A 20,321-nucleotide genomic window follows, 5' to 3' on the forward strand; every position below is an offset into this window, starting at 1 on the left:
ACTGGTTGCTTGTTTCTCGCACACAATCTGGAGAGAAAGAGAGCAGAGAATGTACGTGCGTGCGTGCGTGCGTGAGCATGGCAGGGCTACGTGTAGTTGGGCTGTAGGGCTTAACAATGACTCAACAGATCTACATATATATTAAATTAAAATAAATAGGGAAAAAATACATTCATACAGAATTTATTGGAATAAATTAAAGCTATTACTAGCTACTTTCCATTTGAGTTGCCATTTCGAATTGACATAATGAAAATTAGGTTCGAGTGTATAGGCTATGTTTCAATACAATTCCATTTGAACAGTTAACGTTTTGTTCTCCATGTGTCTCCATGATATGACTGGGACCTACACTCTAGATTATGCTAATAAAGAAGCTATTTCATTCACACCCTTCTCATTTTGAGCATTAAGAAGATCCTTTTAATGAAAATACCACATAGTGAAATCCTTTTAATTGAACAGACTAGAGAGTGTACAAATGGAACCAAATGAACATGTGAGGGTCCATTTGTTTCCAATTGGACTTGTTGGGTCCATTTGGTTCCATTTTGTACACTGTCAGAGTTCCAGTAACACTCAGGATTTTACAGCGCCAAAATAGCCTAAGAAAAAAGAAAGAACATTCTGAATTCAACTAGAAAGTGAGCCTCTTGCAACATTATGATAAAAAATCCCTCACTCTGCCCTCTGTCTGCCACAAAAAGAAAATATAATTCATTTAATCCAGATACTGTATTACATTGACTGTTTTGACAATATGGCAGATGGTGGCTGGTAGTGGCTTTGAGCAGCGCGTTAATTTGAATGAGAGCTTATTTTACTTTCAAAATCAGTTTTGTCTGTGGCCTGTGCTGTGCGTGAGTAAATTACTAGCTACACATCTTTTCAGAGGAGACCTCCTTAAAGTCGGTTTATATTTGATCATTTTAAATTTCACCAATCTATCATTATTGTTATTGCTGTGATAATACCTTGACATTATTGCCTTTAATATTAATTTGAGATGACACATCTGGTACTGTCAAACTAAATATGCAGTCTTAGGCATGTAGCTATACCATACACATTAAAATAAATCATGGACACACAGAGGTAAATCTAGTTAGTTTATATATATTTAGACAGATATCTAGTCTGATATCTAGATATATCTAGATATCTATGGTTCTGACTCATGTCAGAACCATAACTGGACCAAATTACTTTTACATTTTGGATACTCCACCATAACAACCCTTTGACATCTGCATGATATGTTTGTAAGCAATGATAAAAATGGCTTGCTGAGAAAAGGTGAATATACCCACAATTTAAGCAGTTAGCAGTAAATGCTAGACTCTTTAAGCCTTAGTTTTCTCTTCCTGCCAGCATCCTGCCCATCCTATGCAAAGTGCCAAACTCTTGACTACCAAATTGCGCAGCATTTGACTCCCAAATTTTCACCTGTTTTGAAGAGGACATATCACTAGAGTCTAGTAGCAGCTCCCTGTTTGCTGGTAGAAGACAGCTGGCTTGCTGACAGGTGAGACATTTTGTTTTTGGACAGGTAAAAATTCAATGATGGCTATCTTAACAAGAAATAACACATTTTTGTTTGTTTTTTGTTTCTTTTATAAAAAAGAATAAGAAAAGCAATGTTTTGATAATATCATATTCAATATAAGGGATTCTAAAACAGAACTGTGGACAGTCAATAATTTAAATAATATTAAGTTGTTTTACTTTCCTTAGAGCAATCACTGTTGCAATAGGCGTCTTTTTCTTTTCTTGGTGAAAACAAATATTTTTGTCATATAATTGATAATTAGAAACACATACATGTTTTAAGAAATATTTTAGCTTCTCTGACCGTTTAGTTTACACATTTAAGTTACCGTTTATAGTAACCATAGCACCAAAAATAAAATAAACCCTGTGACCCTGTCACTTCTGGTAATCTGTTAATTTATGTTTATATATATTATTTCCTTCAATTTCACTTCACAAAAAATGGCAACACTATAGAATGTACAACAAGGCAACTGAACATAATTGTCTTTATCAAAAATGTATGATAACAGTAGCTGTTGATGGTAAACATATATGCATCAAATATTCAGTCATGTACATTTCCATTGCTTCATATATTGTCATACAAAATCCTGTCATTTGACTGAGATCATTAAAAAAATATGACTAATAATTGTGATTGTAAATGTAATGAACAATTATTACATTTCATACTTTTACATTAAACTAATTCTAGGTACTGGCAACAAACTGAACGAGGTTGGCTGCCATGCACCTCTCTGCCACAATGGGCCTGGTTATTTTCCTTATCCTATTAGCCCTTAATGAAGGTAAGTCACATCCAAACTTAATTCATTATCAGTACTATCATATAACCTCACGTTTTACTGTATTGTATAAGCTTTTAAATTTGAATCCATAAAACCACATTATGATGTTGATATTAATTACAAATGCTTTTAAAATTAGTTGGGCATTTCTTAAAATGCATTCATACAGTCCCTACTGTATGAGATAAGGACATAGGATACATGTTAACAAAAGTATACTGTATTAGATGGTTAAGATGAAAATCTGTCTTACTGCTGTCTCTCTTCTAGAATCCACAGCCACCTCTCTAAACACCAGTGGCAAAAACTTCATCATTGCTTTTCCTGAGAACATTGCTCATTATCATCCCAATAAACCCGAGAATCACATCATAATCACAGCTCTGTATGACAACACTAATGTCGTCCTTAAGGAGCATATCAATACACAAACAAAGGACTTAAGTGCTGGGGAGACAACTAATTTGCAACTCAATGAAGCAATGGAGCTCAAAAGGCAGGAATTGACCAGTCCTGCAGTCATTATTGAGAGCACTAAAACAATTGTCGTCCATGCGATCAGCAAAAAATCTGGCAGTATTCAGAGTGCCCTTGTTGTGCCAACTGATAACTTGGGCACAGAGTACCACATCCCATCACGGCCCAAAGTAACCTCTGAACAAGGCTTTTGGAACAGAAGTGATCCAGAGAGAGGCCCGTTCAAAATTATCATCATCAATGCTGACAAAGATAACACAGTCACTCTGGTTGGAGCAAAGACACAGAAAGCTTTGCTTCGTCCATATCAGTTGGCTCAGTTTGCGGTAAGTGAGTCCATGCAGAGCTTGTCGGCAGTGCTACCTGTGGCAGTCCTCTTCAGTCACCCATGCTCTACCATAGACAATTGCACTTGTGGTATGCTTTCCACCCCTCTGGCACCAACTAGGGCTGGGCTCAAATTGCAGTTCTTGGTGCCACCACTGCTGGCAGAAAATGCTGAAAGTGGGTCATTACTACTTCTGAAGCCCAGTCCAGAACCCTACAGCCCTCAAGCCTTGTCCCTGCAGACCTTGAGTCCTGTTGTCTTCTACCGACCTGGCTTGCTCCTCAGCCTCATCTCCATACAAGACTTTTCCTCTTGCTTTATACTTAACACATTCCAAGAGTCCCAAGACATAGAAAACTTTGCCCTTCTCGTTGTCCCCAAAGACCAAACAGATGGGGTTCACTTGGAGACTCTTCCTTTGTCAAATGTTAGGTGGGAGGTGATGGACGGTACAGAGTACTCCTGGGCAGAGATTGGTCTGACACAAAAAAGACATGTCATCTGGCACACTTCCTCTAAAATAGCTGTCTATTTTATTGGGAAAAAAGAAAGTCTTTATTTTGGGAATGCAGCCTCTAGCATCAGCAAATATCCAGGTATAATAATAACACAAATAATATTAATAATCACGATAATAATAATGTTACTCATAGTGAATTGATCAGATTATTAATTACAATTAAATTAATGTATTGCTGTTAATTAAACTGTTTTTTTCCTTCAACTCTCTATCTCAACTCCTGAACAGACTTTAAGGGCTGTGTTGTGACTCAAGAAGCTTTGGAAATCGGAGCTGAGAAGATGGGCTGGCCTGAATCAGTCCAATACTGCAGAAGCAAGGGCCTTGAGCTGATGAACATAGTCACCTCTGAGTTACAGCAACACATCGGCCCAAAGCTGATGGAGGCCAAGACAGATGAGCAAAAGGAGGCATGGATCGGTCTCCGTCGAAGCTCCTTGACAGGGAACTGGTACTGGGTAAATGGGACAACAGTGGAGAACACTAGCTGGGCCGAGGGGGAGCCAGGCACCCCTCAAGATGGCCAATGTGCCATTATGAGTCTCGATCCCACCAAGGGCTTTGGCTGGAGTGATGAGGACTGCTGTAAGGCTGCCCATCCTATCTGCTACAGAAGCCCATATTTGTTTCCTTTGACTTGATGATGATTACAGTAGTCTTGCGTTGCCAGACGAGCAGAGATCTCTGCTTACCGATGGTGACATCTCAATTCAATGTAGCTGATAGAATAATAGACCTATACTGCTTATAACACCGTCCCTACTGTATATGAAGGGCTGCCCTAAGACTTTGGATTGGTTCTGAAATGTAGGTTTTGTTTTAAACTTAAAAAAAAATCCACCCAGTTTTAACAAGCTATTTCACTTTCACTCTCACCAGTCTCTGGTTGAGTGAAGCTTATTGGCTTAAAAGTCTATTATGGTGATGATGATTGATGATCCTGATTTAGGCTACATGCTGCAAGATGTAGGCTACATTTACTGTATTTGAGTAGTATAAGTAATCAACCATATTTGTAACATTACTGTTTCAACCTTATTTGTAACATATGATGACTGACTGGAGACTTATAATGATAAAGAACATCATCATCATTAATAATAAAAGTTTGCAAAACCCGCCTAGTCATTTGCCCTCTTTTACAATAAGAACCTGGTCATTATGTAATTGTTTAAAAATGATGACATGAATCAAACAAAATCACTACTTTTACTATAAGAAATAAAAACAATTTAGCAGAAACAGGAAGTTTGCACCTTCCTGTAACCATATACTGTAGGCCTATCACCTAAATGGATCGGTACTCCCACGCATTGATCAGATGGGTTTCTGATCATTTTTGTTTTAATCATTTAACAAACATCAGCCTTTTGTTTTGTGATAATGTTACTTTGGCCATGTATCCTTTCATAAAATAAAATAAAAACAAAGAGTTGGAACATCATCTGAGTATTTTCCTACTATGGCCAAAACGACTGTCCAGAGATCTATTTGCATACCATGTTTAAAATGTAAATCAAAAGACACTGTTCACAAATTCAATTATTCTATTCAAATACTGTAATAGAGAGATGGAGAGACGAAGAATCAAAGCAGGAGGACAGTGCAATGGTTGCAAGAAGAAGTATGAAGCGATGGTGAAGGAGTTTAATTACCTGGGGTCAACTATCCAAAGTAGTGGAAGAGAGGTGAAGAGAGTGCAGGCAGGGTGGAACGTATATGGATGAAGTGTCAAGAGTGATTCGTGACAGAAGGGTACCAGCAAGAGTGAGAGGGAAGCAGTGGTGGAAAAAGTACTCAAATGTTTTACTTAAGTAAAAGTATAAATACCGCAATGTAGAGGTACTCTGTTAAAAGTAAAAGTCCGGAATTCAAAATTTACTTGAGTAAAAGTACAAAAGTATTGGTATCAAAATGTACTTAAAGTACCAAAAGTAAAAGTACTAAAATGTTTGAAAATAGCAGATTTACAAGCTCACATCACGTCGCAATGTGACGCGTTGTGAGCTTGTAGATTGCAGATTTTCAAATAGCCTAGGTATAAAATAAGGTTAAAGTATGTTTTATAAAGTAAAAATGTATATCTGCAAAGTAACTAAAGTTTTCAAATAATTGTAGTGAAGTAAAAGTACAATATTTGCCTCTGAGATGTAGTGGAGTAGAGGTAAAAGTATAGACAATTGGAAATACTCCAGTAAAGTAAAAGTACCTCAAAATTATACTTAAGTACAGTACTTGAGTAAATGTACTTAGTTACTTTACACCACTGGAAGGAAGATGTATAAGATGGAAGTAAGACCAGCCATGCTGTACAGCTTGGAAACGGTGACACTGACGACAAGTCAGTGCCACAAATCCAATAATGTAGAATTTAATTATTTATTTCCCATGCTTATTAATTCTGTCTGAAAATCCTCCCCGCAAGGTGTAATATGGTATATGGAAGTCACGTAATACAAAATTTCAAAAGCACAAGTATGGCTTATATAGATAAACAAGGTCGTGTTTGGACATATGTTTGTTTGCTGTTATCTGTTGCTGTTATCTATGTTATAAATCATTAGGGATGAATAGTTTAGTTTAGTCAGGAAGCCTGAAAGACAAGGTCATTTCCACCAACATGTGAACTGAGCTCGCCCTTGCACCATCCACACCCCCACGCCCAGCAGAAGCAGTAGCTTGGCCCCCAGAGAGACAGACATCAGGAACAGGAGAGGAGTAGACGTCCCCCCAGAGGTCGGCTCCAGCCTGGGGGGCAGCACATACAAGGTGGCCTGCTCCTTGCCCAATGGGTTGGAGGCACTGCAGGTGTACTGCTGTCCAGGGTGAACGTCTTGTAACTGGCTGATGGTGCGGTGCTGCGCTACAGACCCCTGTGCCAGGGGGGGAATGGCAAGTCCTTCCAGCAACTCCTCTGGACCGACCCACTGGACATCTGGTAGCGGGGAGCCTTGGACCTGACACAGGGCTCTGTAGCCTGACTCCTCATTGCCCTCTACTGACAGGCCAAGGATCTTTGGGGGAGCTGAAAAACACAAACACTGCATGTAAAAGAAATCCAAACTATGACGTAAACAGCAAGACCAGTGCCTACACACACATCTGGCCATGTTTGACAATATTCAATTATTCCATCCAAAAGATTTAGCTACATAGCCTACATATTTTAAAAGGGCAAACTGCCCTTATCAGATTTTCCTTTTGAGGGGCAATGAAAGATGACTGATATGGTAAAAGTTGAGAAGTGTTCAGACAGGATTTAATGCAAGTCCAGCAGAAGAAGCAGAAGCATAAACAGAAGAATTCTTGTTAACATAATATAGGGAACAAATTAGATGAAAGAAAATTAGATGTTAAAAAGGCAACAGGAGACTGGATATTGACTGAAAATTTTACAAAAAACTCTACCCTCCACTCTGAGCCTTGTGCCCATCTTATCTTCATAGCTGGTGTGGTCGTGGCCGGGCACCTCTACGCGGCAGTAGTAGCGGCCGCTGTCCTGCAGGCCGACGCTGTTGATACGCAGCGAGAGGTCATGCTGACGCGGGTTCCCCTCCAGGCGGTACCGCTGATCTTGCTGGGGTCCCGAATCACAGGTTTGAGACACGATGTGGCTGGTGCAGTGAAAGAGAATGGTGGAGCCCTGCCCATGACCCAGACGCCAGACCACCTGCAGTGAGGAGTGTTGGGTGTGCTGTGGGTGGCTGAAGGAGCAGGGAAGCACCACCGGGTAGCCCTCAATGGCTCTCACTTCGGCCTGCACCTTCATGGACCAGCCATCATCACTGTAGCTCTGCCCTGGGGGTGGATAAAGTCGTAAAACTATTATACTGTACATCTACAAGCTCACAATACGTTGCATCACATCTGTGACTAGTAGAGAAGTTATAGATCTGCTATTTTTGGTATTCATATGATGGAGCATTACTTTGGCATAAAGATAGGCCTGCATGTTCATGCGAAGAGTAGGCCCTACAGGGAAACTCGATGTGCTTGACACAAACAAAACAGCAATCAGTCTTAAAAAAAAAAGTTGAATAATTTAAAATGTTTCATTAGCTGTAGCCTACAAACAGCTCTATGAAGAGAATGTGTCTATCATTAAGCCTGGCATGCTTTTTGGTCTGAATGTCAATGTCATATCCCCCACAGTACAAAGAATTACTAATACATGTAAAGTGCACTTTTGACTGTTATGACCCCAAACAACTGTGAGCATGTTATTAACCAGTAGCTATTCATCCAGCACTTATCAAGAGAGAGACAATCATTTGACATGACCATGTGAATTGACTCCTGTAATAAAAGCATTCTTTCCCCTCTGGTATCTTCATCATCATCTGTTTTTACGTCCGGAGACTCCTGCCCAGGACAGACTTCAGACGTGCCTCCTCAGGAGACTTGGCTCAGATCTGAACCCATTTGATTTGGCGTTAGGAACCTGTTGTGAATGCATACCCTTTACCCCCCTGGTATATGTACAATAATTATATACTTGATTACATTACAGTATTTACTTTACTTTCTCACAGTAGCATGTGTGTTTCAATCAAGTTGAGCATTTCAGTGCGTATGTAGTATGTACACTGCTCAATGTGTCCATAAAGTCTGTGTATAAAGACACAATATAGCCAATATAGTCTAAGCTCACCTTCTATTGAAGACAACAGCAGGCTCAGAACGCAGCAGATCAGTTGAACATCCATTGTGAGATTGGTACAACCTTTACAGAACAAGGTTGAAGAATTTAGTGTGTGTGTGTGTGTGTGTGTGTGTGTGTGTGTGTGTGTGTGTGTGTGTGTGCGTGTGCGTGTGCGTGCGCGTGCGTGTGCGTGTGCGTGTGCGTGTGTGTGTGTGTGTGTGTTTGTCATTAGTGTGACTCACCATCACCCCAGTCAGTGTCATGTGGTTAATTCTTTCCAATCTATTTAGAACATACAAATATGTCATTTAAAATGAAAATATACAGTCTACTCAACACTGAATGAAGACCTTTTAACAAAGACTAATTATTTGGGGGTATTACGTTAAACACTTGTTCTGGGTGTTAGATTAAACAACATTGTTGCTGCAGTGTTAAATTAAATACTGTATCTTGCTGTCTTCCTGCACTGACCTGTCTCCTCTTTTTTCCATAGCTATTTCATTTATTTATCTGACAGGAACAATACTAAATAAAGTTAAAACATAATAAACAAACAAGAAAGAAAGAAAGAAAGAAAGAGAGAAAGAGTACATGCAAAGGAAATGAAAGCATGATACAAATAATGTGTAGATTTTTGCTACTGTATTAACTTACTCTCCCCAGTAGGACTTTTACCATGGCAATAATGCAAAAAACAAGTATGGCATATCTGTAGGACCATTACCCGTTATGCATTCAGCACTATATGCAGCTATATGACATATTCAGTATTGGTGTTACATAATTGCATCCTGTTGTACTGTAAGTAATGCCGAAGAATTATGAGAATTACATTTACAATGAGAAAAATTGTATGATTGATATACATTTCAATCACACTGTAGATCATTTGGCTAAATTATTGGCGTGTTTGTTCATTATGAGCCACAATACCGGCATGTATATTCATGGCCAGACCAATCAACATGCTAAAGGAGAGTCTAGTAAAGTTCTATATGGGGAGGCTGCAGACCTGGAGCACAGGCATACAGCCCAGGCAGTTTCATGACCAGGGAGTTTCACAACCCAGAGTGACCAAAATAGTCATTAAGCTCCAAAGGGGCAGAGCTCAGCGCAAAGTTAAAACCAGAAGACAACAGCCAAACACGGCCAGTTCCCTATCAATCTCTAGTTCTCCTTTATAGTATGACAAAAATGTTCCTGATAACATTTGGATTCTGACTTTTTTTTCCAGATTTGTTTTGAGCTTTTTATGCCTTTAGTTGATAGGACAGTATAGGCTGACAGGAAATGGGGAGAGAGAGAGATGGGGAGTGACATGCAGCAAAGGCCGTCGGGATCGGGACTTGAACTCACGACACGCTGTCAGGCTGCACTGAGCCTGGGGGGCTGGACCACTACGCCAGCGGTCCAGGCCGGATTCTGATGACTTTTTACACCACTTGAAATCAAGGCAGGCGTGCCGAGAGAAGCCATGCGAGGTCATGAACATCAAAATTCATGAACACAGCATCAAATTGACCCCATATTTGAATCACATATTGAGGGGCCTCTAAACAACGCAGAGCCAAAAGCGATTTCCCGTAGACCCATATGGGGGTAACACAAATGCTACAAATGACACTCTTTGTGGCAGAAACATGATTTGTTTTCACCAGATTAGGTACAAAGGATCTTGTGAGTCATGTCAAAATGAGTCAAACAAGCTTTTGCTTTTCCATACTGTTTGTCTGTAATTGGCTTAAAATACAGTGGGCTGGGCCTATTTCTTTAAAAAAAAAACACCTATACAGTGTCATGAACGCAGCATCTAATAAACCCCAAAATGTGTGAGGGGTGGGTCTCTACAGAGCGCACCTCCAAAAGCTCTGTTACTTCTGCGCATGGGTTGCCCCACATGTCGTACAAATGCCCAGCTTCCTCGCATCCTCGCTGCAACCCACGACTTACAGTATATGCAGTTATGGGTATAGGCAACCCAGCCTGGCGGAAGTGCTCAGAGGAGTACTGTTTTGTAGTTCTAAATGTTCAAACTTATACATCTTCATATATCCTGCAATACTAAATGAGGACAAAGATAGCAAAGGAAGATGTTATAAAGCTCCTTTAGTGGTGTTTTTGGGGGGAGAAAAATACTTATCATTTACATTGATTGAAGAGAGGTGATTTTTTAAAAGGATTTCAACCACACTAAGGGGACATTGGATTTTAATAAACCATTGGTTTATTCCAAATCAGGGTGAGTCACCCACAAACGGTCTTATTGCTACACACCATTTCCTTCCTTTCTGTTTTGTATTAAGAGGAAATAGCCACATTGGTGGTTTCATGTGTTTCACAACTGTTTCAGAGTGTCTTATTGTTTTTGACATGGTATAGAATTAGACCTTTTGGTTTCTACTGCTAAATTGAAGAAAATGCACACCCAGTCCTATTTTCTTATTATCTCAATTATAATTTCTAGAGGTAAGTTCATTATTATTTTTATTATTATTATTATTGGAGTATGACCAATATGACGAAATATAATCATTGAAGACACTATCTTACCTCTATCCTTTCAGGATCACAGGCCACAGACTGGACCATGGCAGTTACACCTGTGGTTAACGGCAGCAGGGGGAGTAAAGCAGTCCTACCCTGTTCCTTCACTCACCCCAAACAAGTAGAATACTCTGGGATGATCACAGTTAAATGGTTAAAGAACAGCGATCTGTTCTTTCAATGTAAAGTGCAAAATAACACGCAGGGAGGAGTTACAGACTGTGTATCTGGGACCAACCTGCATTATTCACTGGATGGAGACCCTAGACAAGGACAGATCTCCTTACTGATCAACCAGCTGGAGCTGAGGGACAATGGAACATACATCTGCCGTGTAGAGCTGGAACAGAGGAAAGACAGTTTTGAAAAGAAAACACAGATCTATGTCACAGGTGAGTTTTGTATTGGGGCATTCATCCCTATCAGTAACCTACACTGTCTGTGCACAAATATCCCCTCCACACCATTATTAATTGAATTTTAAGCCATAAAGGGAACATAAAAAGGATGTTGTTGAAGAATGACTCTGTAATATTAGAAGGGGATAATAATGTGTTATTTTGAGCATTTCATCTCCCCCCCCCCCCCCCAGCAAAGGTTCAAATCCTGAGTCTCTCCCAGGTCGAAACCCCCCCCAGTCCAGATGGCACCACAGAGCACCACCTTAACTGTGACGCTGAGGGAAATCCTCCGCCAAACATCACGTGGTTCTCCTCCTCCAAGGGGGCAGTACATCACAATGTCCAGCCTAAACAACATGGGCCCTATAGGCTGAGTAGCTCCGTCCCCTACCTGGTGGGCGATGTGTACACCTGCAAGGCAGAGAACCAGCTGGGGAGTGTGGAGAGACAGTTCCCTAGCAGTAGTACACTGAGAGTAAGCCTCATTGTGTGTGGGAGTTCTTTAATACTGCTGCTGCTCTTTGGCGTGGCGATTTTCTACCTGAGAAAAAGAGGTAGGTGGCTACATTATACTGTTTTGCATGGCATGATAATGTAAACATGGGGGTACTGACATTAATGAAATCATGCACTCTCATTGTAACATTAAAGATGAATGTCAGTGACAGAAAGGCCACAATAAAAACACCGGGGGGGGGGGGGGGGGGGACAAAAAATATTATTTTTAGACTATGTCAATGGCACAAGGACATCTTGATATGGAGATACCACATGTGAAAATAGTTTACTTCTCCAACGGGTCACTGCTGTGGTTGAAAATGCCCTAAAGTTAAGGCTGTTACTTTGCACTTAACTTTCTATACATGTTTAAATGCCATGCATGCTTTTATTACATTTTATATTTCATATTTTGACAGCCCAATCTAACAATTCTCCCATTTAATGATAATGCATAAATGGGTAAGTCACTGAACCTATATGATTCAAAGTTATTATTGTGTAATGTATCTATGACAAACTGTTTTTCTTATCGTTCATGTTATTTAGAAATAACATTTTGTTATCTGTAATCATGCCAGCGAACAGCCACCAGTTGAGCAGCTCTGACAATCAAAGAGATGACGCTACAGAGCTTCAGTTGGTTTATTCAACCATCAACCTGCCCTCCTCTCCTCTATGTGAGTCATTGTCATTTTACTCTATAGGCTAGGACAAACTAGCGTTATCATTACCCCTATTGTGATATTTAAACATGGAAGCACTCAAAAAGCACACTGAAATGTCTGCAACTAATTTGCTCTGCACTCTTCTTTGTGAAGTGACTAAACAACATATTGAGATGAGTGAGAGCAGTGCTTTAATAGCCTACTGTTTTCACAGATACTTAAACATAAACCATTTGATACTACACAGTAAAGTTCTCAGTGTTAACTCTGACCCTTATGGGTCCATTTACATTCATTTGTAAACTATAAGTTACAAATGGTGAAATTTGTTTTGAGGATTTTATTCTGTAGCTTACTAGCTTTGCATCTCATGTGGTCTTTGTTGTAATATTATGATAAATCACCACAGGTTAGTGAGTCCTATTAAGAAAATCACTGTTCTTTTACAATGCAAACAGTGCAAGCTCCCAAATGTCTTATTATTCCAATTTCCCAAAACACATTAACACATTAACACATTTCAGTGTGATAGAACAAGCATTCATATTATTAGACCAGTTCCCGTTGGGCACCAGCCTACTTGGAAACAATGCAAGTTAGAAATGCATGCACCACCCAGTTGTATCTGTCTGTCTACCTGTGTCCCTTTTCTGTCTGCCTGTGTCCCTTTTCTGTCTGCCTGTGTCCCTTTTATGCTCATATACAGAGATCCCTGATATCATCAGTACAATAATATATGGGTATATCAGTCCTGTTGTCAAGTATACCTGTTGTACCCGTCTGTCTGTCTGTCTGTCTGTCTGTCTGTCTGTCTGTCTGTGTCCCTTTTATGCCCATTCATAAACTACAGACAGACGTATGTACAGAGATTACATGCATTTATTGTAAGATTATAAAACATCTCACTGTTTTTTTTGTAGCTCTCCAGACAGGGTTTCCATTCTCAACACAAGGCAGTGATGAGTCATGTGAGTCAATATGGTTTGATCCTGCAATCATCCCATATCATCCATAACATATTAAAGTTCAGTGTAATGCAACAATCTTTTTTTGGCACAACAGGATACTACTGTAGGTGTGGTTTCAAATCATGAAATGAGAGAATACCTATTTAGAATATTTCACATTCGGGATTATTAATGACTTTCACACTTTTGTCATTTCAGGTGTCATCTATTCCCCTCTGAACATCCCACAATAACTCCATATTAATCTGTAATAATGCTGTAGTATTACCAATTATTCTGAATCTAATTAAACAAACTTTAACAGACTCAGACTTTTTCTTTACTGACTCAAACTTGTATGTACTGTTTGTTCATAAGACCTGTTCTTATGGAATTGTGCACAAACATTACTGATTAGATAATTGACTGCATATGATGCTTTACAATCTGATCCCTCTCTCTTTTATGAACCTGTGCAGAGTTAGCCTGGTAAACCCCCTCCCTCCGGAAATCTCATTTGCATTTCTGTGAAACAAAATGTGTGTCGCAAGCTTTCTTCCATTTGACGGTGTCAGGTTAGTGCAGAGTGCACCCTCATACCTTTATTGGCTGATGTAATTACCGGTACTTGAATTTTATTTAGCCTCTGCAGGATCAATAAAATGCTTTATTTGGAGATTGATTAGGAGAACAGGAAGAATGATTATTCTGTTAAATCTGATGGAGTCTATATAAAAATGCTCTTATAGCTTACTTTGTGTAATACAATGTAATTCAATTATGATGTAATGTATTTTGTGCTGTGCTTGTGATGGGAGCGGTAGGCTATCCTACTCCCTCAGATCCAAAGCCCAGTTACATTGTATTTTGTGGAGTGGGAAGAAAAAATACCATTACTGAATGCATCAAAAGTGATCAACAAACTATACAATAAAAACTGGTCAAACATTGGCCAAATTGACAAATAATATAAGAAAGAGGCAAAACTATTTAAATTAGCCGACCTACAAGCTTGTAGATCTGCTATTTTCACAATGTTTATCTGTGGAAGCGAAAATGTAATGCCTCAACTCCTACATTCCAAGTGCTTGTCAGGGTGGGGGGTCCCCAGTTCAAGTATGATTATTTTGAGGGGTCACGGCCTGAAAAGGTTGAGAACCACGGTTACAAAAGACAATTAATCAATTTGTATCAATTTGTCATGCAGTGGTAGAGAAATTAGAGACTACTAGGCTACCTTGTGGTTTCACATGTCAATGTTGCAGTAATGATGGGCTGCCAGGGAGGGGCGTTGTTTGCCTATGGTGATGCAGGTGCGGTCAGCGTCCTTCTCCACACGCGTCTCGTCAGGTCACCAGCGCGTGTGCGCATGGTGCGCACTCTGGAATTATGAGCCGCTTTTGGTTCTATTTTCTTTTTCTGTTCTTAGCTATTAAAAGTCCAAGTTTGATCCTCTTCGTTTGTTTCGCTGTTTATGTGTATATTCATTACAGAACGCGCTGAAGCAATGTGCCAAATGAAAGGATGAGGAGGATAGAACAATGGACGGGCGTACACAGGATCACGGTAGCCTAGGCTACTACTGTAGTGTTAGCTCTGGTCCATAGCGTTAGAAGGAGTTAAGGAGATCAGATCTAGCACAGCTAGGCTACAATGCAATGTGGTGTTTTATCACGATGATGATGATGATGATGATGATGGACTGTGTTTGTTCCTGACTGGTTTTGAAACCGAACAGCCGACAGCGATAATAGCACTAGCACGTAATGATTAAAGCAAGCAGATTTTATTTTTTATAAAAGCATGCATGCACGGTGAATGATGCACCTAAAATCAACACATATACTGTACAGGTGTGCAGCGCACCAGGCATTTCTGGGCATTTGCTGTTTTTCCTAAATGTAAAATAAATTAAGAATAAATGTAGCCTATGGGAAATGGTTGGATATCTGAACATGCACGGCACATCATTATCAGATATATATATATAAATGTAGCCTACCCCTCAATTTCTTGTTTATCCCCGAAATGACTGGATATCACAGGGTTTGCAGAAATGTGTAGCAATTATAGAAGTATTGGGCCTTACATGTAATTAAAAAAATATTATGTAGGATATTTGGCCCCTCATTTATAAAATAAATAAACAAAATAAATACATATTAAAAAAGATTATGGTGCCTAGAAATAGCTGGTGCACTGAATGGATTCCAAACAACAACCAGAGTAAGGATAAAGTTTTCAAATAATTGAAGTGAAGTAAATAAAAAAAATAAAGAAATAAAACAAGGCTACTAATTTGCCTCTGAGATGTAGTGGAGTAGAAGTATGAAGTATAGGCAAACAGTAGCCTAACTCTAGACTTTTTTTTTAAAAACTACTTTTCACATTAGAGATATGACACATTCCTTTTTACAGAGTGTTATAATATGACGTGAATATATTTATTTACAGCTCAACAACATTAGTGTTCAATGCCTGTCACTCTCAGTTATAATATATCAGCCAGCCATTCACACCGCGAGTCCATCCGGGCTATGGGACACAGTAATGCATGCAGGCTATGGGATACCTTGCACAGCTCGAGCGCATCAAGTAAAACATGACACATTCTGGGCGGGAATGAAGCAGCGGCTGTTTAGTTCTGTTTACCTTGTTATAAACCTTAATATCTATCTCACAACCATATCATTTGAACTGTAATTACAAGAACTACTGAAAGAGAAAACCTTTCGAGGTAAGTATAGTAGACTATAGCCTACAGTCTGTAGGCTTTTGGCTTTATAGGCTACACACACCCACTCCCAGTGTATTAACGAATAATAAAGACAACCAATAAACTGTGGGGGCAGCGTTTAGGCAGTGGTGGAAAGTAAGTGCATTTACTTAAGTACTGTACTTAAAGTACAATTTTGAGGTATTTGTACTTTACTTGAGTATTTCCAATTTCCAATACTTTTACTTCTACTCCACTACATCTCGACTCAGAGGCAAATATTGTACTTTTATACTGCAATTATTTGAAAACTTAGTTACTAGTTACATTGTAGATTTAGATTATTATTACAAAACATACATTACCCACTTCAGCCCTATTTTGGCTATTTGAAAATAGCAGATCTACAAGCTCACAACACGTTGTGAGCTTGTAGATTGGCTATTTTCAAAAGATTTTTAAAACTTGAAAAGGGGCATTCTGCATAACAAGTACTTTTACTGTTGGTACTTAAAGTATATTTTGATGCCAATACTTTTGTACCTACTAGTAGTCAATTTTGAAGCACCACAGTGCTTCTTACAGTAGCCATCTTATCTTATTCTTCTCATAGGACGCTGCAGGCAGATTCAGAACCAGAAGCAGGACACAATGGATGTTCAGGAGAATCCTCCAAGACAAGGGACAAGCTTTGGCCTCACCACCGACCCACATGGACAAGATGAAGAGGAGGAAGAGTCACCAGATGTGAGGCCCCCTGTGGGCTTAACAGCCTGATATTATAGTTGCATGACCGACAGTGTCCTGTTCCGTAAATAGCTGATCTACGTGCTTGTAGATCTGCTGTTTTTGGTGTATGTGGACACTACCGTCATTCGTATCTAAATTGTAGGCGATATATTATGGATAACTGACAGTCTACACTTTTTAATACCTTAAAGAAATGAAAAATAAAAAGCAAAGAAACAGACCATTACTGCGTAAAAAGTAATCAACAAACTAACTGGTCAAACATTGGCCAAATTCTCGAATATTATAAGAAAGAGGCAAAATATTGTATCTGTGGAACCGAGTAAAAAAAAGAAGTAATACCTCAACTCCTACATTGCTTATCAGGGTGGAGGGGTCCCCAGTTCAAATATGATTATTTTGGGGGGTCACGGCCTGAACAGTACAGCACAGTTCATGTCAAAATGTGTTGCTCTTTCATGTCTAATGATACACTATTACATGAATGATGTGTGTGTCTCTTCTCCATAGGTGTTATTGAGTGTTCTGGCACAGAATGACCAGGTGGGCCTGTGCTTTTATGACAGCAGAGACTCTTCCTTGCATTACATGACAGATACTCCTGACAACAACGAGCTCCACCTGCTGTCTAGAGGTGAACTACGATGGCATTGATCAGTTTAATGTTCAGAACATGCACTATTCATGAATCAAGTCAAAAATGTATCTTGTTATTAACCTTTTTTTAATCTTCCGTCTTATTTCTCTATGGTCTCATTCTGTCATCTTAGTTCTCCAGGAAGTCAGTCCCAACGTGATCATTACCAGTGCAAAGCAGGAGCGCAGGATGTTTCGCTTCATGCAGAGACTCGGTGGGGCAATTATGCACAAAATATACTGGCATTGTTTTTGATAGATATCTCTGATACTGTGTGACTTATAGGTGGTTCAAACTAGCAATAACAGTGAACAATGTTTCTCTAGTCTACCCATATGAACTTCAAAGTTATTCACTCATGAAATGAACCATTCTTTCACTTATTTGATCTCCATCCACAAGCAGCAATTTTCTCTGTTCCCTCGTTATCACAGCTTCCAATCCGGACTACAAACCAGAGGTGGTGACTTATCCATATGTTGACTTTGGTAAAAGAAAAATAAAAGCAACATAATGTTTTGGTTTTAGTTTTGCATGACAAAAATAATTGTATGATTGTGTCTCATATTGCACTTGTCCCTATGGCTCCCACGTGATGTTTCTCACGGTGTAGGTCTGGAGGTCAGTAAGCAGAGGCTACTGTCTGCCCACCTGCCTTTCCTTCCTCCCTCCATCACCGAAAGAGAGAAGCTGTCCTACCTTTCTTCCTGCATCTCATTCGACTCTCCCCTTATGGTGAGCAAATTAAAATGAACCCTTACTGTCAGTGGCTGGGAAGTTAGTTTATACTGCAAGCCACTATGGCAGGTAACCAGCTGTACACTCAAAGGTAAAAAAGGTAAAGTAATCTAAGTGGCTACTTCAACCAGCCTCTGTGGCTGCTGGTCGGATTTCTTGCTTTGCTACACACATCACTTCAACACTCTCTGTGTGTGTGTGTGTGTGTGTGTGTGTGTGTGTGTGTGTGTGTGTGTGTGTGTGTGTGTGTGTGTGTGTGTGTGTGTGTGTGTGTGTGTGTGTGTGTGTGTGTGTGTGTGTGTGTGTGTGTGTGTGTTTGTTTGTGCGTGCGTGCGCGTGTGCGTGCGTGTGTGCGTGCGTGTGTGCATGTTAGTTGCGGGCTGTGGGTGCCCTGTTGAAATGCCTGGACAGAAGGAGAGTGGGAGTGGAGCTGGAAGACAGCAGTGTAGGAGTTCCTATTTTACAGGTCCAGACCTTCACACTGTAAGAAACTCATGGCGGGTCATGACTCACAGAATACCAGGGAGACCTGTATTTTAACCAGTATTTATTCTCTGAAATGGTGATGTTGTGTTGTATTCAATTTTCTCATAGAAAAGATGTGGTGTATGTGGACCGGGACACATACAGGTGAGAGTATTCTAAGATGTGCACAACACACATACTGTACACAGCTACACACACGTAATAGAGAAAGGAGGGGAGAGAGAGATCACCATGTACTGTATGTGTCCAGTGTACTGCAGATCTTTAAGGCAGAACTTCACCCATCAGTGTACAAGCTGCAGTCTGGCGAGAAGGAGGGACTCAGTCTCTTTGGTATGTGACATCAATGTTTCAGCACCTCCCCAGACCTTTGTAGTGGTATGTGTTTCCCTTCCCTCTTACCCTTACTTGTGTATTGCAGGGATACTAAACCGCTGCAGGTCCAAGTTTGGCTCCAGAATGCTACGGTGAGAATTGCTTGAGACACAGAAATGACCACAGCTTGGAAGTACTGTAAATGACGTAAAATGAAACATATGCCATTAGTTTTCTATGATGCATTTGTTGATGTAGCAGTACTTGTGGCCTTGTTGTGAGTGTGAGTGATGGCCTTTTCTCTCACAGTCAGTGGTTCCTGCGGCCAACACGTGACCTGGCAGTTTTAAACAGGAGGCAGGAAGTGATCCGTTTCTTCACAACGCCACGCAACTCTGACACCCTCAACACTCTGCAGTCTACACTACGCAACATCAGGAACATCCCAGTAAACTCTGACCCATGACCTCTGGTTCCTGTGCATCTCTGTACCCCATCACCTAAATCACTAACCACAGATAACATTTTATTTTCCTGAAGTTTGTGTCCCTGCATGTCCATTTTGTTTGTGTTTGTGTGGTAGACCTTGCTGCGCAGGATGTCTCTCTCTCACACCAAAGTCACTGACTGGCAGAGTCTCTACAAGGTAACAGCTATTTGGTTAATGATGTCACCAGACAGTTAATAATGTGCATGGCAATGCATAATATATTACAACGTTTTTGTGTGTTAGACGGTGTATAGTGCAATGTGCATCAGAGACACAGTGCGCATCTTGCCTCAGTCCATTCAGCTCTTCCGTGAAATCAGTGAGGGGTTCTCTGATGACCTACAATACATCACCTCTGTCATCAGCAGGGTGGTGAGTTCTTTCCCTCTATCTCTGTTCTCTTTGTCTCACCCAAACATTTGTGGTATGACCACACATACGTATATGTATGTGATTTGATTACACGTACTGTATGCACTCCTATGAAATTGAATTATCTCTCATCTTCACATTCATTAGTTCTTTCCTGCAATTTTCGAGTGTCAATTTGTTTGAATGTGTTTTTGTGTAGGTGGATTTTGAGAGCAGTGCAACAGAGAACCGCTTCACAATTAAACCAAATGTGGACCCTGCAATCGATGAGAGTGAGTGTGCCCTTCCTTTCCAGATTTAAAACTAGAGCTTTCTGAAAATAGTAAACATGTTTTCTGTTCAAAATGCAGGTTGTTTTATGACAGCACACATGTAGACATAGAATAAAACATTTTATCTGCACATGCTCCATAGAGAAGAGGAAGATGATGGGGTTGCCAGACTTCC

At 40.0% G+C, this 20,321-nt stretch overlaps 4 protein-coding genes across 4 annotated transcripts in view; 3 read left to right on the forward strand and 1 right to left on the reverse strand.

Annotated features, from left to right (window-relative positions):
* Positions 1–1,496: 1,496 nt before the first annotated feature.
* Positions 1,497–6,001, forward strand: LOC308084041 (IgGFc-binding protein-like). Its single transcript, XM_080426512.1, has 4 exons — positions 1,497–1,525; positions 2,249–2,342; positions 2,613–3,743; positions 3,896–6,001. Exons 2-4 carry the CDS (start codon positions 2,282–2,284, stop codon positions 4,306–4,308), a joined length of 1,605 nt encoding a protein of 534 aa, XP_080282638.1. The 5' UTR covers positions 1,497–1,525; positions 2,249–2,281; the 3' UTR covers positions 4,309–6,001.
* A 173-nt stretch (positions 6,002–6,174) lies between these two features.
* LOC308084252 (sialic acid-binding Ig-like lectin 15) lies at positions 6,175–8,377 on the reverse strand. The gene is made up of 3 exons (XM_080426809.1): positions 8,319–8,377; positions 7,076–7,465; positions 6,175–6,692 (listed from the first exon to the last, which is right to left on the reverse strand). The coding sequence occupies exons 1-3, from the start codon at positions 8,371–8,373 to the stop codon at positions 6,274–6,276; spliced, it is 864 nt and encodes a 287-aa protein (XP_080282935.1). The 5' UTR covers positions 8,374–8,377; the 3' UTR covers positions 6,175–6,273.
* A 2,522-nt stretch (positions 8,378–10,899) lies between these two features.
* Positions 10,900–13,642, forward strand: LOC308083575 (sialic acid-binding Ig-like lectin 15; the record flags this gene model as incomplete). Its single annotated transcript, XM_080425889.1, has 5 exons — positions 10,900–11,248; positions 11,449–11,811; positions 12,337–12,435; positions 13,344–13,391; positions 13,590–13,642. The coding sequence occupies 5 exons, from the start codon at positions 10,900–10,902 to the stop codon at positions 13,622–13,624; spliced, it is 894 nt and encodes a 297-aa protein (XP_080282015.1). The 3' UTR covers positions 13,625–13,642.
* A 998-nt stretch (positions 13,643–14,640) lies between these two features.
* The window catches only part of LOC308083576 (mutS protein homolog 5-like), a gene marked incomplete at its 5' end in the record, with an annotated part of 9,557 nt that continues 3,876 nt past the window's right edge, over positions 14,641–20,321 (forward strand). The window contains 15 exons of the mRNA XM_080425890.1: positions 14,641–14,683; positions 16,700–16,833; positions 17,347–17,470; positions 17,607–17,687; positions 17,908–17,961; positions 18,087–18,208; positions 18,585–18,694; positions 18,806–18,841; positions 18,948–19,030; positions 19,119–19,164; positions 19,322–19,460; positions 19,596–19,658; positions 19,746–19,874; positions 20,074–20,146; positions 20,289–20,321. The exon at positions 20,289–20,321 is cut by the window's right edge and continues 77 nt beyond it. Of these exons, the coding sequence (XP_080282016.1) occupies positions 14,641–14,683; positions 16,700–16,833; positions 17,347–17,470; positions 17,607–17,687; positions 17,908–17,961; positions 18,087–18,208; positions 18,585–18,694; positions 18,806–18,841; positions 18,948–19,030; positions 19,119–19,164; positions 19,322–19,460; positions 19,596–19,658; positions 19,746–19,874; positions 20,074–20,146; positions 20,289–20,321 (1,270 nt within the window). The remainder of the gene's footprint in view (positions 14,684–16,699; positions 16,834–17,346; positions 17,471–17,606; positions 17,688–17,907; positions 17,962–18,086; positions 18,209–18,584; positions 18,695–18,805; positions 18,842–18,947; positions 19,031–19,118; positions 19,165–19,321; positions 19,461–19,595; positions 19,659–19,745; positions 19,875–20,073; positions 20,147–20,288) is intronic.

This window comes from Gymnoscopelus braueri, assembly GCF_963280865.1.
Source record: "Gymnoscopelus braueri genome assembly, chromosome: 4".
NCBI classification, from domain to species: domain Eukaryota; kingdom Metazoa; phylum Chordata; class Actinopteri; order Myctophiformes; family Myctophidae; genus Gymnoscopelus; species Gymnoscopelus braueri.

Coding starts and splice junctions, on each gene's coding strand:
- LOC308084041 (XM_080426512.1), top strand. CDS start 2,282: ATGCACCTCTCTGCCACAATGGGCCTGGTTATTTTCCTTATCCTATTA. Junction 2,343..2,612: donor CCTATTAGCCCTTAATGAAG/GTAAGTCACATC, acceptor TCTCTCTTCTAG/AATCCACAGCCACCTCTCTA. Junction 3,744..3,895: donor TAGCATCAGCAAATATCCAG/GTATAATAATAA, acceptor ACTCCTGAACAG/ACTTTAAGGGCTGTGTTGTG.
- LOC308084252 (XM_080426809.1), bottom strand. CDS start 8,373: ATGGATGTTCAACTGATCTGCTGCGTTCTGAGCCTGCTGTTGTCTTCA. Junction 7,466..8,318: donor GCTGTTGTCTTCAATAGAAG/GTGAGCTTAGAC, acceptor ATCCACCCCCAG/GGCAGAGCTACAGTGATGAT. Junction 6,693..7,075: donor CACAAGGCTCAGAGTGGAGG/GTAGAGTTTTTT, acceptor TGTGTTTTTCAG/CTCCCCCAAAGATCCTTGGC.